Source organism: Narcine bancroftii, chromosome 5, assembly GCF_036971445.1.
Source record: "Narcine bancroftii isolate sNarBan1 chromosome 5, sNarBan1.hap1, whole genome shotgun sequence".
NCBI lineage: Eukaryota > Metazoa > Chordata > Chondrichthyes > Torpediniformes > Narcinidae > Narcine > Narcine bancroftii.
The window spans coordinates 166,681,280-166,698,716 of record NC_091473.1 but is presented as its reverse complement, the minus strand read 5'-3'; the positions used below and the strand labels follow the sequence as shown (position 1 = coordinate 166,698,716).

At 41.3% G+C, this 17,437-nt stretch overlaps 1 protein-coding gene across 4 annotated transcripts in view; it reads right to left on the bottom strand.

The window, feature by feature from the left end:
* Nucleotides 1-17,437, bottom strand: part of dnah12 (dynein, axonemal, heavy chain 12) — a 230,102-nt gene that overhangs the window by 78,996 nt on the left and 133,669 nt on the right. For all 4 annotated transcript variants that reach the window (XM_069939623.1, XM_069939622.1, XM_069939624.1 and 1 more), the window contains 3 exons: nt 15,331-15,482; nt 14,004-14,142; nt 3,203-3,369 (listed from right to left, as the gene is read on the bottom strand). In XM_069939623.1, coding sequence (XP_069795724.1) covers nt 3,203-3,369; nt 14,004-14,142; nt 15,331-15,482 — 458 coding nt within the window. The remainder of the gene's footprint in view (nt 1-3,202; nt 3,370-14,003; nt 14,143-15,330; nt 15,483-17,437) is intronic.

The following is a 17,437-nucleotide window of genomic DNA, read 5'->3' as shown; positions in this document are numbered from 1 at the left end:
GAGGAGGTCATGAAGTGTGATAAAATTACTGTGTTGAAGGTTCATTTAGACAGGCACTTAAAGAGGCAAGATATAGATCTAGTCCAGGAAAGTGGGATTAGTATAGATGGGCAACCTGGATGTGGTGAGCTTCTAGGCTGTACAACTCAATAGCCCCTTTCACACTTGAATCCCACTAAATTGATCCGTTCAGAGTTCTGGGATAGGAATGGGAGTTTGGCTTTTCACACTTGACCACTCCTAACTGGGATACTGAACGCTTTCACACTTGCAAGGAGCATCCCTGGGGTTAAAACTGTTCTACCTTCTACCGGTGATGTTATGATGCATTGAGTGATGGTGGACCTGCCCTAAATCCTGATCAATGAATTATAATCTTACATTTGAACAAAATTAATCATGCCTAATTATAACATAATTAAGCTTTATGTTAAGCTTTATGTACAGCACAGTATGAACCCTTCAGCCCCCGTTGTTATGTGCCAATCCATATAAACCTTTATAAGTGACAGTGGGAAAGTGCTAGCAATAAATAGCAATAGCGGACAATTTTTTGAACAGGGTGGGAAAGTTGGTCGCACTTTCATGCTCAATTTATATAGTGTGGGAAAGTTTGTAGCACTATAATGTACAATTTAAACAGCGTGGGAAAGTTGGAGCACTTTACGCACAATTTATAAATACGGTGGGAAAAAAACGATGAAAGACCTGACCTCCCAGAATTCCATGCGGCAGAGAAAGGGTTGTATGCCTGGCTGCATACATGGAGCATTCAGAGAGGGGTTTCTCTGCCAAACAGCATCTGGGAAGTCAGGTCCACCATTACTCTACCCCCCCACCCCCCACAATGGTCTTTATAAATTGTGCGCTATAGCGCTACCAATTTTCCCACACTGTTTAAAAATTGTCTACTATTGCTATTTATTTCCCCTCTCTCTCTCTCTCTCCTCACCCCCCTCCCCCACTGTGACTTCCCATAGCAAAGTATATACCTTCATTTTAATCTTTTCTTCCTTCACGCTCCTGCACTCGCAAAAACTTGGGTCATTTCAATCCCACAGGGCAATTGCCTTTTTCACATTTGCCTGATTACAACGCCATCATCTGCAGACGCCGGGCATTGTACTAGGGGTCGAGGCCATCAATCCCTGGCGTGAGATAATGTAATCTGATGCCAGCACTGAGCTGTTTTTGCTTTCACACTAGGCGGTTTAAAGGTCGATTAGCAGTTAATTCCTGGGATCACTTGCAAGTGTGAAAGGGGCTAATGACTCAATGACAGTATTTGTGTCCTTGCCCAATTGCCACTGGACTAAGGAGACATTGAAGAGTGAAACATACTGGCGGGCTTTAGTCATGGTCAGAAATGGATAGTGAATAACGAGCATCATTCTGTACACAGCCTACATACTAAATATTGTACAACTGTCTACACACAGAAACGTAGCATTGAACTGAACTCTGAAATCTGAAACCCAGCTGATTGTGTAAATTTTGCGGACAATGTTGCCAGAATTTATGTGGATGAATATCAAGATTCAACTTGCATTCTGTTAATCTCAGTCGGCTTCCCAATTTGTCCTTTAAGTAGGTTTTCAGTTGATGGTATGCAAACATTGTACCATGAGTTATTCCATACTTGTACTTCAATTGTTCAAATGTTAATAAATTATTTCCCAGAAAACAATTTTCTATTCTTTTAATTCCTTTTCTCTCCTATTCTCTAAAGGAAAGGTTCTCTATTGTGAAAGGGATTCAGCTTTGAATATGTGATTACAGACACAATGATAATTAAAAGATTTATAACAAACATGTACATCAAGCTGCAAGAGAAAGAAAATGATGAAATATGCTATGAACCGAAACAAAAGTGGGAACAAGATCTAAACATAAAGATAAAAAATGAAATATGGGAAAAGCTATTCTCCGGAACCATGAGAAATATAATAAATATGAGGTTACACGTGATACAATATAATTGGTTACACAGGCTATATATCATATCCTAAAAGTTAAATAAATGGGATCTAACATTATCAGATAGATGTTTTTGCTGTAAGAAGGAAACGGGAACAACAGTACATGCAATCTGGGCATGTGAGAAAGTGAAAAAATTTTGGGAAGAAGTGCAAAAAAGATTTATTATGATAGCCTTAGCTGTAGCAAAAAAATGTATAATGTCAACATGGAAATCAGAAGAGAGCCTGAGAGTACAGCAATGGTACATGGAAATGAATAAATGTATTCCATTGGAAAAAATAACATATAATTTAAAAAATAAAGTCACATTATTCAAACAAATTTGGGAACCGTACATGGAACAGAACAGAGAGGGCTCTACCCTAAAATGATAGAATGAGAAGAAGATTAAATGAACTGACCCAGTGTGTAAAAGTAGATGATACAATTTTCTTGTTTATTTTCATTGTGTGATGACATTGTTTAATGGGTTTATTGTATTGTATAGGTTGAATGTTTAATGGGTTTGGAGGGGGGTGGGAGGGAAGGGAGGGGGGAAAAAGGGGGAGAAAATGACACTGTGTATATTCAAGAGGGAAATGTTTGTGTGTATTTTGATTAATATGGTTCATAGTGTGAAAAATAAAAAAAAAATTTAAAAACGTATTCTGTTCAGAAATATTCTGCCATACAAATGGGTATTGAATAGATGATTCTTGAGATTTAGAAGCAACTAGTTAATCATTTACAAATTGGGTTTCAATTGAATAATTTAAAAATTTGCATATTTATAGAAGTCTCTCTTTTTAGCAACAATGTCACATTTCACTGAACAAATGCAGAAATCTTGATTTTTAAAAACCTTCTAAAATGACAATTTCTAAGGATCAACTATCAAAAAGAATATTGCTGATTTTAACAATTTATTTTCATAGAAAGATAAACACATTCCAGTTACTTGTTTCTGTCAAAAAAAAAGACCAAAACTTTCATTTTGTGCTTCTAGTTTGTACTGGAAATTTGATTAATGAAAAGTAAAAGATCACCAATTAATAGGAAAGGGTAAGAGATACTTGGTTTTTTTGCTGGGCCTGTCTGTAAGCACTGTCTGCTGACACGTTCATTTAAAGTTACTATTTAATGAGTGAATCCATCATCGTCCCAGGCAGAATGCAACCTAAATACTTCTGCACAGATCAGAAAGGGTTAAATGTTCAGCTCTTGGTTCAAACTGTCGAGTTACCAGTTTCCATGGTCAAAGAACTGCCTGAGGAGTTCAACTGGAGGCTGAGCACCATATATTTCCAGTGCTGGCATATTCATATCATCGATAAAGATCACACATTTCTTTCCCATTGGAGGTCCATAAACTCCCTTTCTCCTTTTATCCAGCCGGGACATGATAATATTCTATATAATAGAATTTAAAATCAATTAATATTCATTATAATTTTATATTCTCACAATCAAAGTGTAAGTATTGTAGAGCATAATTTCATAGCTTCTTGATTCTGGTTGTCCCAACTCCAGAGCTGAACTTTGTTTGGAATTTCTTTGATAGTGAAACAATTTAATGCCAACAAGCTTTACCAAAATATCTGGTTTTGGGCTGACACTAGATATGCTGCTAAAATCTCAGTCTCAAAGAAAACATCACAACTTAATTGTTCAGGGTATTATTAATACAAAGTCCCTCCATCCTGAGATTTACTATTCACCATAAATTCAACTGGACCAGTCACAGAAACAACATGGAGCAAATGCAGGTTAAAAGCTATTGCATTGGGTAGTTCAAGTTTCAGATTCATTGACTCAAGTGCCAAGGAATACTTGTCCTTTTCTTAAATGTACTAAAGCTTGTAGGAAAAGGGAAAGGAAAAAGATCATCAGGTGACTGGAACTCTGGGGAATTTGAAACCAAAGTTAACGCGAGACTAATGATTTATAAATTTTAAGGAAGGAGGACGAAATAGCGAAAATTCTGGGAAGAAAGGTGAATTGGATGACAAAACAAAGAGAAAAATAAGAAAATGTAAAAATTAAATTCTCTATTTTTTGAAATCTTTATGAATTGCCGACTTTTACTTTTGAGATTGAGCAGTTTTATTCCCCAACATTTTATTTATTTTTACACTATATCACTTATTCCCCAGTTATAATTTACCACATGCAAGTTTAATGGCAACAAGGAGATAACAAGGAGAACAAAATAATGGAAGGACAAACCAAGAAAGGATGGACACAGTGAATGGTAGGGCACTGAGGAGAGCGATAAATCAGCGAGACCTGGGAATACAGAGGTATAATTCGCTGAAAGTGGTATCACAGGTGGATAGGGTTGCAAAGAGAGCATTTGGCATATTGGCCTTCATAAATCAAAGTATTGAGTTTTAGACTTGGGATGTTATGATAAAGTTGAAAATGACATCGGTAAGGCCAAATTTGGAGTACTGTGTGCAGTTTGGGTCACCTAACTACAGGAAAATAGCAATAAGATATGTTTGTCGATGTGGTAGTAACAACACTGCTCGAGAGGAGAGGTTATAACATTAACAATTTACTACTATTTACAAGCAAGTGGGAGCTCTGTACGTGGTGGCTATACTGTGCCTGAACTCCAGCCGGTCAATCCAGAGCTCACGCATGCACAGACCGCTACCGCGAGTACGGTGGCTGCAACATGAGTGCAGCCAGTGGTGAGTGACTGGTTTACATCCCCTTTCTTTAGTAACCCCCAACATAACAGAATGTGCAAGTTAACATTACACAACGAACACAACTGACGTGGATCAGTCTTTGAATTTGGGAAACAGTTTACAGATGCAGCCAGAGCGTGTCCTGTAATAGCCCTCTGTGGGGGTAGCCCTCTGTGGTACCTCACCCTGAGAATGTGCACTGTCCATTATCTCAGGTGTGGCTACTGCGCGAGTACCACCATCTTTAGGCTCAAGTCCCGTATTCGGGTACACAGTCTCATCAGGATTGCGCTGAACTGGGACTGGCCCCCGAGGGAAAATATGGCAGATGTAGTGGAGCTGGAGAAGAAAAGAAGGAAAGTAGAAGAGCACACTGACAAAATGGCTGTTGATGGTGGGGATAGGGACACTGGAAAGGTTGCTGGAATCATGTGAAGAAGTTCCTTGAGCGTTCAGGACCTTTCATACACCCTGATTTTGAACCAAGTACTGAATCACTCCAATTTCTGCTCGAGACCTGCAAAGTTCTAGTTATTGGTGCAGGAGGTTTAGGATGTGAGCTCCTTAAAAATCTGGCTCTAATGGGCTTCAGACAAATTGATGTCATTGATATAGATACAATAGATGTTTCTAACTGAACAGACAATTTTTATTAGACCGAAAGATGTAGGAAGGCCAAAAGCAGAAGTCGCTGCTGAATTCATTAATGGCCGAATACCTGATTGCCATGTAGTTCCGTATCCTTTTATTGAATAAGTAATTTTATTGTGGCAGTAAATAACAAAAATTTTGAAAAAAACTGGGACTGGGACTGGCCCCCTTACAGATGTGTCGGCAGTTTCTCCTGTACACTTTCCCTTCTGATCGGACCAGGTATGACCTCGGCTCCTGGCAGCTTTCCTCTACCACGCCAGTCTAGTCATAGCCCTGCAGAATTTGCACCCTGATGACTTGGTCCCTCTGACAAAGGCTCAAGCGCTGGTTTGCTTTGTCGTAGCTCTCCTGTGACAGTCTTTTGCTCAACAGCTGGACCTTGATCTCCTATGAATTTCTCATTTGGGACTCTAGAAGCTTCCTTGCCACAGGTAAGGTCATGCGTATCTGTCTTGACATCAGTCTCTGCGCTGGAGACCCAAGTGTGGTGTCACGAAGGATGTTACTCAGGTTAAGCAGATTGAGGAATACAGGTACACAATCCTTTATCCAGACATCTAAAATACAGAAAGCTCCAAAAATCAGCATTTTTTCCTGGTGCTGGTACAGTAGAGGGAGGGAGAGAGAGAGAGAGAGAGGGGACAGCAGCGCAACTAGGTTGGGTGGGGAATGGGGGAGAGAGATGGCAACGCGAATCGAGCAGGCGGGGGGAGAGAGACGGCAGCACGACTCGAGCGGGCAGGGGAGAGATAGCAGCGCGACATGGGCGGCCGGGGGGCGGAGAGAGACAGCAGCGCAATTTGGATGGGCGAGGGGAGAGAGATGCCAGCGCGAATGGAAGGGGGTGGACACAGCAGCACAATTCAGGTGGGCTTAAATTGGGGCAGCTGGCTTTTGTTCTGAAATCCGGAAGAATCCGAAATTCGGAATACACTGTCCCCCAAGGGTTCCTGATAATGGATTGTGTACCTCTACGTCTGTTTTCTCCCTGTAGGACTTTTCCATGAGCTGTTTTGCACTTCTTACAGCTCTCTCAGCCAACCCATTAAACTGTGGATATTCAGGGGTGCTGGTGATGTGAGTGAAGTCCCACTCTGCTTCAAGGTCCTTAAATTTTTGACTTGTTACCTGATAATAGGGTGTGTGGTGTTGCATGCACTGAGAAGTGCCTTTTCAACTTGGTGATGACAGTTGTGTAAGTAGATTCACGTAACAGGTCTTTTTCATACCACCCTGAATACAAATCAACTAACACTAGAAATCGCTGACATCTCCACTCGAAAATGTCAGTTGCCACAGTTGACCAAGTTAAGTTTGGAACCGGATGAAGCTGCAATGGTTCTTTCTGCTGGTGTGGCTTAGTGCTGCTGCGCACTGAGCAAGCTTGCACCTCTTGGTCAATGTTCTTGGTTATCCCAGACCAAAAAACTATGTTCCCCGCCCTCCATTTTGTTGCCTCTGCAGCCGAACACCCTCTGCAGGATTTTGACACATGTCTTAGGCAACGAGTTGGGTATCACAGATCTCTGGCCTTTCATTATGATCCCTTCCTCGAAGAGCAGCTCATCATGGAACAGGAAGTAGAGGAGGACTGCAGGTGGCAAACTGCGCTGCTTGTTTGGCCAACCACCCTTGATTAAAGTGCCAAGGGTCTTTAAAGTAGCGTCCTCTGCCGTGCGTCTCCTTAGCTCTTCCAGGCGAGACGAGGATATGCGAGTGACTGTCATTACGTCAAAATTGTCTTCCTCCTCAATCTGTTGGACAGTGGAGTCTCTGGAGGCTAGGTGCATCTCTTTTCCCCACTTGTATACCAGGATGATGTTATATTTATGAAGCCTGAGCATCATCCTCTGTAACCTCTCTGAGCTTCTTCAATATTATGACCAAGGGTTGGTGATCGGTCTCTGTGGTCACTGGCTTACCATAGATGTAGTCATTAAACTTGGAACAGGCAAAAACCACCGCCAACAATTCTTTTTGGATTTGTGTACTGGGTCTCTGTATCAGTGAGTGACCTGAAGCACAGGCCACTGGCTTTCCATCTTGCAAGCATATCGGACTGGGCCCATACTGCGAGGAGTCAGAGGTCGGCATTACTAGCTTTCGGATGTCATAATACAACAAAACTGGTGGGCAAGACACATGCTTCTTTAAAGCATTGAAAGCATTCTTTTGCTGCCTGTGCCAAGTCCACTCCACGGCTTTATGCGTAAGCTGTCTCAATGGAGCCATGAGTTCACTTGAATTTGGGGTGAACTTGCTCAGGTAATTAACCATACCAAGAAACCTCTGTAGGGCTGCAACGTCCCCTGGCACCGGCATCTCACTGATTGTCTTCATTTTCAAGGGATCCACTTTCAGGCCTTTGCTAGTAAAAACATGGCCAATGTAGCTGACCTGTTCAGCCAGAACCTGCACTTGAGGGATTGAGCCTCAGATTCATCCTTCTGGCATGGTCAAGCACTTTAAATTGGCATCATGTTCCTCTACGTTCTTGCTGTCCACAAGTATGTCATTGACTATGATGGCACAGGGGTACCCAGTAAAAATCTGTTCTATGGGTCTCTGGAACATTTCATTGGCCAAATCAATTCCAAACAGCATCCACAGAAATCTGTACTGACAGAAAAAAGTGCTGAATGTGGTCAGTAAAGATGATTTATGGTCAAGCGTGATCTGCCAAAGGGAGTTCTCGGCATCTAGGACTGAGACTACAGTTGCGCCAGCCATTTGTGCAGCAATCTCTCCCACAGCATGCATCAAATGGTATGGTCTCTTCAGGGGCTGAATTAAGGTCCCGTGGGTTAATGCATATCTGGATTTCTTGCCCGTCCTTCTTGTTGATGGAGGACACCCATTTCCTCACCTTTGAAACTGGAGTAATCACATCCAACTCCTGCATTCTGTCCAGCTCAGCCTTGACTTTGTCCTTCATGACCACAGGTATACGATGCGCCAGATGAACCACAGGTCTGACTTCCGGGTCAAGCCTCATGGAATACATTACTGGCAGCATCCCAAGCTCATCTGAGAAGAGATCACTGTATTCCAAGAAAATTTTATGCAACAATTCATCTTCAGAGGGGATGACTTGGTGAATTTCTCTACTAAACAAGGCAAGTCCCATGTCCATACATGCACTTAGGCCAAGCAGAGGCAGAACATCCTCAAGGACAATGAAGAACATCTGTAAATGTAACTGTCCTTGTGGGTAGCACAGCAGCTTCACCACGCCAATGGTTTTGATCTTGCTTCCCCCGTACGTCACTAGACTTGTTGATAATGCATGGCAGGATCTGTTCCCCTTTTCTTAGTCAACTGAACGTCTTCTCTGACCCATGACGTTGCACTTGACTTCTGTCAACCTTCATTTCTACTGCTTTTCTGTTGACCTTTATGATTACGAAAGCTTCATTGTTTCCCCTAATCCATGTCTCCATTGAGTCCACTGCCATCTGCAATGTCAGCCCATCAACAAAATATGTTTCTTCTGCGTTGCTTCCATCCTGCTCAGACTCTAGTTGGTCAATTGTCCTTCTAGGCCTGGACCTAGTATTGATCTGCCGTCTGGATCTGCAGCATCTTTTAAAATGGTTCCACTTTCTGCAGGCTCGACCCTGCTGGCTAAAAACTGGACATTTCCTTTCTTGCTGCATGGTCACCTCAGCAATTGCTGCACTTTGTAATGGACAATGATGTGGTTTGGTCTGGCTGGCTCTTACATAACATACATAACAATTACAGCACGGAAACAGGCCATTAGGCCCTTCTAGTCCGCACCGAACCAAACACCCCTTTCTAGTCCCACCTCCCTGCACAATGCCTATAACCCTCCATCTTCTTCTCATCCATATACCTGTCCAACCTTTTCTTAAATAATACAATTGACTCCGCCGCCACTATTTCTCCCGGAAGATCATTCCACACGGCTACCACTCTCTGAGTAAAGAAGTTCCCCCTCATGTTACCTCTAAACCTCTGCCCCTTAATTCTTAACTCATGTCCTCTTGTTTTAATCTTTCCTCCTCTTAACGGAAATAGTCTATCCACATCCATTCTGTCTATCCCTTTCATAATCTTAAATACTTCTATCAAATCCCCTATACATAACATACTCCTGGTCTCCAGACATTGTTTCTTTGCAGATCCTGTCTGGACTGCATTAAGGTCATGGTAGGCTACTGTGGAGAGACTAACTTCTTGCTATTCTCCTCAGTCATTTCATAAGTTAGACAGGTAGAGATGGTCTTCGCTAGCATTAAGTCACTGACGCGCAGAAGGATCTTCCTCATGCTGTCATTATAAATCCCACAGACCAGCCTGTCTCTAATTAATTCCTCACAGAACGTTCCAAAGTTGCAGATCTTTATTGCTGACATATGAATTGATCGATTCGCCAGATTTGATCTCTTGTATTAAATCTGTGCATTTCCATCATGATATTTCTCTAAATTTCTTTTTAAAGCACTCAGGGTCCTCTCTTGATTCTCCTGGACTGAGAATCAGCTCCCCCTCACTCACTTCACTTGCATAAACAAATGATCTCTCCCTCCCTATGGCTTCCGGACCCACCAAATTTTATAAAATGTATGCTCTGGTGTGGGCAGGCTTGTCATCATGCACCGCCATGATAAAATAATCATACTCTTGTTCGAAAAAATGCCAGTTCTCGGCAATGTTATCCTCGCGGATGAGTGTGTCGGGTCATCTGAATCCATTCACCTTGGCAACTGCTGTAACGTGGTGCTGATTCCTCACTTGCAAGTTGACCGGGAAGCCTCAAACTCGGGATGCCCGCCATCCCACTTCTGACGCCATGTTTGTTGATGTGGTAGTAATGACAAACTCGAGAAGAGAGGTTAAAACAATAGCTATTAACAAGAAAATGGGAGCTCTGTACATGGTGGCCATATTGCGCATGTACTTCGTTGAACTCCAGCCTGCCAATCTGGAGCCCATGCATGCACAGACCACTACCAGAGTATGGTGGCTGCAACACGATTGGAGCAGGTGCCGAGCGACTAGCCTACAAGATAGAAGGAGTGCAGAGAAAATTTACTATGATGTTGCCCATACTTCAGGAACTGAGTTACAGGGAAAGGTTAAACAGGTAAGGACTTTATTCTCTGGAGCATAGAAGGATGAGGGGAGATTTGATAGAGGTATTTAAAATTATGAGGGAGATAGACAGAGTAAATGTAGACAGGTTTTTTCCACTGAGGACAGGTGAGCTACAAACCAGAGGACATGCATTAAGAGCGAAAGGAGAAAAGTTTAGGGAGAATGTGAGGGGGATCTTCTTCATATAGAGAGCGATGGGAGTGTGGAACAAGCTGCCAGCTGAGGTGGTGAATGCAGGCTCAATTTTAACATTTAATAAGAATTTGGACAGGTACATGGATGAGAGAGGTATGGAGGGCTATGGACTGGGTGCAGATCAGTGGGACTAGACAAAAATAAATGGTTCAGCACAGACTAGAAGGGTCGAGGGGGCCTGTTTCTGTGCTGTAGTGTTCTATGGTTCTAAGATATTTGTGAAGTAGGGGAGAGAGTGAGGGGAGTCAACCAGAAAGTACTGAAGATTCCCATATAACTACCCAACTAGGTATTAATTATTTAGTATTTTTCCAAAAAAAAAGTTATTCCAGATTGTCATAGTGTAGCTGATTGCTAAAAGTTATGGCTCTGCGGAGAGGTTATAGCTGTATGCAGATTAGCTCAGAAAGAACATGCTGTTCCCAGAAAGAACAACACAACCCCCAGTTGAGTGTAGTTAACACTGAGCTTTATTGGGCTCACAGCCTTGCTTTTATTCTCAAGATGACAGGGTGTGGTCAAAGCCCTCTCAGCACTGATTGGCGCATTTGTGATACGCTTTCCTTTATAGGCCAGTTAGGCCAATTGGAGGGCAGCGCTGTGGGCCTCGTGCTGCCTGCTGGATCATAGCGTTCTTCCTTCATTTTGTGAGGCCCCGTGGGGACTGCAAGGGGCCGCCACAACAGTTTATTATTTTTTGAATAATTCTAATTTCTTCACAATCTTTTACTTAGTGCTTTACTTTCATCAATCACAAAACATTTTAATTCCAAAATGAAGCAAAATGTAATTAATACTCATGTAATTTTCTCATGAGCAATCTGAATTACGAGCATAAATTAACAACTCATTGATCAATTCTAAACTTCCAAATTTGTACATCTTGTATTAGTAACAACACATTATTCAATGATGTAGAATCCTATGATTTGTGCAGGTTACTTGCTGTGTGTCAGGCTGTGGAAGTCTTTATCCATGAATAGGATATGGCCACTACTGGCAAGGCATGATTTATTAATTCATCTTTATTTGCCTTTAAGCAAGAGATGTTGAGTTATCTACTTGAACTCCTGCAGTTCACCTGTCAGTACCCACAGTGAACGGAAATTTTAGTTGCAAATAGCACCTTGCAAAGAAACCAGTTCAAAGGCTAATTCATAACCCACGATCTTGCTATGGGTTGGGAGTCACATTTTTTTTTGCATAGAGAATTTACAACTAGATAATTTCATGGATACTATACCTGCTTGTTATCACAGATAAAGTTGGGATTTGAATGTATGCCTCCAGAATGCTGGTCCAGGTTTTATGTACTTTGTAACAAAAGAAGGCAGTGGGGAATAGGAAATATACAGAAGCCATGCGGAATGATTACACATGTGATATTCCAATTCCAATAGGAGAAAATAATTTGCATACATTTATAGCCTCACGAAAGGCAAAGTGTACATCCAACTGGATCACTAAAGCCCCCTTCACACTTGTGCCCCACTGAATTGGTCGTTCAGTGTCCTGGGATAGGAATGGGGTTTAGCTTTTCACACTTGACCACTTCGAATTGCTTTCACACTTGCAAGGAGCCATCCCCAGGGTTAGAATTGTTCTACCTTCATGTCATGATGCACCGAGAGATGGTGGACCTACCCTAAATCCTGATCAATGTATTATGATCTTACATTTGAACAAAATTAATTATAACATTCTTCTTCTTCTTCTTTCTTTGGCTTGGCTTCGCGGACGAAGATTTATGGAGGGGTATGTCCACGTCTGCTGCAGGGTCGTTGGTGACTGACATCCAATGCGGGACAGGCAGGCACGGTTGCAGCGGTTGCAAGGGAAAATTGGTGGGTTGGGTGTTGGGTTTTTCCTCCTTTGTCTTTTGTCAGTGAGGTGGGCTCTGCGGTCTTCTTCAAAAGAGGTTGCAGCCCGCCGAACTGTGAGGCGCCAAGATGCACAGTTGGAGGCGATATCAGCCCACTGACGGTGGTCAATGTGGCAGGCACCAAGAGATTTCTTTAAGCAGTCCTTGTACCTCTTCTTTGGTGCACCTCTGTCTCGGTGGCCAGTGGAGAGCTCGCCATATAACACGAGCTCTCCAATTATAACTTAATTAAGCTTTAATGCACACCACAGTATGAGCCCTTCAGCCCCACTGTTGTTGTGCCGACTATATAAACCTTCATAACGGACCGTAGGAAAGTGCAAGCAATAAATAGCAAAAGTGGACAATTTTTAAACAGGGTAGGAAAGTTGGTAGCACATTAGCACACAATTTACACAGTGTGGGAAAGTTTGTAGTGCTATAGGACACCATTTATACTGTGTGGAAACATTTGTAGTGCTATAGCACACAATTTATATAGCATGGGAAAGTTGGTGGCACGACCACAAACAATTTATAAATACTGTGGGGGGGGGGGGGAAAGTGATGGCACACCTTCCCTCCCAGAATTCCATGTGGCAGAGAAAGGGCTGAGTGCAAGGCTGCATGCACGGAGCACTCATGGAGGGGTTTCTCTGCCACACAACATTCTGAGATGTCAGATCCGCCATTGTTTTTTCCCACGGTCTTTATAAATTGTGCGCTTTAGCGCTACCAACTTTCCCACGCTGTTTGAAAATTGTTCACTATTGCTATTTATTTCCTCTCTCTCCCTCCTGCTGTGACTTTCCCATGGCAAAGTTTATACCTTCATTTTAATCTTTTCTTCCTTCACTTTCCTGCATTCATGCAAAAACTTGGGTCATTTCAATCCCACAATGCAATTGCCCATTTCACACTTGCCTGATTGTAACACCGGTGTTTGCAGACACCGGGGATTGTATTAGCGTTGAGGCCGTCAATCCCTGGTGTGAAATGACATCATCTGATGCCAGCGTTGAGCTGATTTTGTTTTCACACTAGAGGCCGATTGGCCGTTAATTCCTGGGATCACTTACAAGTGTGAAAGGGACTTAAGATGTTACTTTAATTATCCAAAGTTATGATGAGGAATTTAAAATGGAAGAGAAAGTCAAATATTTACATCGACTCAAATCTGACATTCTGAATTAGTTTTTGTTAATCATACTGTGTAATATTGAACCACTATTCTCCAAAGAAAATTAATTTTGATATTTAAAGTGACAACAAGCTTATTACTTGTCTTTTATTTTCCCAGTAATATTTCCCCCTCATATCTTGTTTGGACTTTGGCAGTAGCACAAGTCAGTGACTATTCAAATGTGGATGGTGCATCTCCAAGGCAAATTCTGCTTGATCATACGTTCGCACATGGGGTTGTTGTCCAGTGGGAAGGAGCAAGAATCCCAACAATCCTTTGTTCTATCTGAGCCAGAGACTTAGAACAACTTTTAAAAGTGATAAATGACATTTACCTGGATTTGATTGGCACTAGTTCTTGCAGAAAAGTTGATAAAAAATGGTACGTAAAGTTCTTTATCTAAATTGTTCATCAATTTATCTTGAACATACAGTGATTTTCCAGTGCCGGTATGGCCCACAAATAGTAACGGTCTGCATGGATTTAAAAAAGAACTTGCTTTATAAATTGTTTAAAATCAGTTATATTTCAACTTGTATTAACCATTCCTCAAAGAAACACTATGGAATAAATTAATAATTTGATTGAATGCCTACTATACTCCATGAATTGATAATGTTTTCCAGTTATTCAAGGCTGCATATCTTGGTAAAATAGTGATATGACAATAATAATGGCCTTAACTTTCAATTGCAGAATTCATGTTAAAAAATAATAAAACTTTAAAAAAATTTACCAGCCTTGAATGCTGTTTTGAAAAAATAAATTACATGTCCTCTGGTTACAAACACCCAACCTGAACACCCCATACATATTGTATGAGGGAGGATTTGGGAGATTATGAAATTTCCAGCTGGTGAGGGGCTGAAGCATCTTCTGCTGGTGCTACCCCATCTAAACAGTGAATGTCAATGATATCACTCAGCTGATGCCTTGGAAAAGGTGATCGAGTTGGAAGGCATGAAAATGCCATCCTTGGGTTCATGACTATTCACTCTTGTGTAACTGAGCTAAGCATGACATTTTCATTAATTTATTCTCATATCCTTTACATTGTCAAAAATCAATACTGAGGTCGCACTGAAATGATTTGACGAAAATGTATACAAGGATGTTAGTGTTTTATATAATTTTTATTGTGATTTTCAGAATGGATGCCAATATTTCATTCCTCTACAATTTGGCAGAATCTACAGTTCAGAACAATATTTCTGTTAGTAGTTTTAAGCCCAGATGGGCAACAGTGATGCACCAAATAGTCCTTATGATGCGTCAGGTATAAGGCTCCATCACCAACTTAGCCTGGAGCTCATCAGTAATAACAAGGACTAGCACAGAGTTTGGGGATTTTTCCTAATTAATCTGTTTGGAACTCTGATTTGAGATGAGTTAGGTAATTGTAGTTGGGTGGCATAGGGGAAGAATAAGACACAAATGGGAAAGGAAGCAGATTAGCATGGGTCAAGAAGTGTTCTTTTTTTGAATTTAGACACAGTTACCTTAAAGACATAGACTGCTAAAAAAAATTGCTAGCAATGGACAGAGCACTGATCAACATCCTTTATGTGCATCTGCATCCTGATTTGTAAAATCAAAATAGCTTATTTACATTATTTGTTCATAAGTGTCAACCGCTAAGGTTTATTTAAAAAAAACCTTACTTTCCATGTGTAATGCAGAAGTCCAACAAGTAGGTGTATCTGACTGTATCCATTGTGGGGACAATGATGTCCTGGACTTTCGTTAACTTATCTCCCAAGTTAATATTTCTGATTGCTTCATTCCAGTGGATCCAACGCCCTCTGGCTTTAAACTAACAAAATATTGCATGTTTAGACAGAAACAGTGCATCATTAAAATGAACCATGACATTGTGGTTTTTTTAAAATTGATCTTCTTCAATGATTTCCTTCAGTTCTTTCACCTCCTCAAGTTATTCACACATTTTTCAAGACTGTTATGAGCCCAGAGGACCCCGAAACCCAGCAGCAATAGATATTCACCAAGACAAATGGATACTTACACAAAAGTTGCTTTAAATATCTTTAAACATCAAAGCAGAATCACACTTTAACTTAACTAACCTAACTTAACCCCCTTCTAATTCTAAGTGCATGTGTATGTAATGTGTGTGCAAGTTCAGAAAGGTTCTTTGGTTCACAGTCTAATCTCACTTCTCACTTCAAGTTCAGGGGTTTCAGGCAATTCTTATACTGTGCACAGAATTTAACATTGATAAAGTTCACCAAGCTTTGGTGCATGAAAGGTAAATGGTTACCACTCAAGAAGGTTCTTGTCAGTTTTCAGAGAGAGATGTACTTCCACAACTGATGTACTTCCATCAGCCACTTCAGTGTTTTGCTGACAAAACTTGCCCCATCAGGGTTCTCCAGATGATATCCTCTTTCTTTCAGGTCACCACAGAGTTCTTTTTTCGTTTCTCTTATTCCAAGTGAAACATTAGACAGCCAGTCCTCTCCTCTTGCATGAACCACAAGGGCTTTGACCAGGCCATCTTCCAAGTGGGCCTTTCCTCAATCTTGCCAGCTTGTCCTGTTCCAGTCCCAGCTAATGTTACTGGTTGTAACACAGTAGAAGTGATCTCTCTCTCTCTCTCTCTCACTGAGAGAAAACCCATTTGACTCTCTCTGCTTGCAAAACCACATGACCCTCTTAGAAGAACAAGTTATCTTCCAGACAATCTGTGGCTCCAACAAGATCTTTCATCTGTTGCCTTTTGAAAACAACAATCCATTAGTGAAGTCTCTTGAGCACTCTTCAAAGCTCTTGCAAAAGCTGTGGAGCCAATATGTCTAGCATGGGGGAGAGCTCCAGTATTTCAAATAAGATCTGTTTTAAAGTGTTTGTATGTAACCTACTCTCACAAACCTTTCCCAATTTATCTCCCAAAAACATATCTATATACTCTGTCACAAGACACACCTCCTGGCCAGGTCTAAGTTGTCTGGCACTAATAATGCTCTGAAACTGACATAAATCAGTGGAGGATGCATGTATTTCAAAGAGAGGAACTGGTTTACCAGCCACCTTACATACCCTAGTATTGTGAAAAAAAATCAGAAACCCTCACATCAGAAGAAAGCTACTTTTATTTTAAATTATTGGGTTTTTTTTTAAGTTTAGACATTATTCAGGGTAACAGGCCCTTCTAGCCAACAAGTCTGTGTAGCCCAAATACACCCATTAACCTACCATCCTCATACATTATTGAAGGATGGGAGGAAACCAGAGCAGTTTTCCAATTGAGTCCTAAATGGTGATTTAGAAAGATATAGCAGGACTTGACTGTTCCTGTATACAAGATCTCATTCAGAAATCCAAATATATTCCAAGGATGATTAGTTATAGCACATAGATTGCTGGACTGTAGGATAAGGGGTCCTGGGTTAGCGCATTGTGCCTGCTTTAAATCATAGATCTAAATGTCAAGAGATGAAGGTGTATTGGAAGATCATTAAGGAGATAACAAAAATATTTAGTTACTCTATGGACAAAATAAATTCTGTGGGGAAGGAAATAAGTCCACTCTCAAAACCATCATCTTTCCTTTGCGAAAAATAATTGAGGCCTTTGTAATACCCTGCTCTTCTCAGAGATCTACAAGGACAGAATCGGTGGAAATGATGATTGTGTGGTGATACAACCACAACACTGGGCCGCATGTCCACCAGCCTACTGCAGGAAGACCACCTGTGAGGCTGACTCCACCTAGCCGGCTGTCAATCACCGACCTGTATATAGATTTGA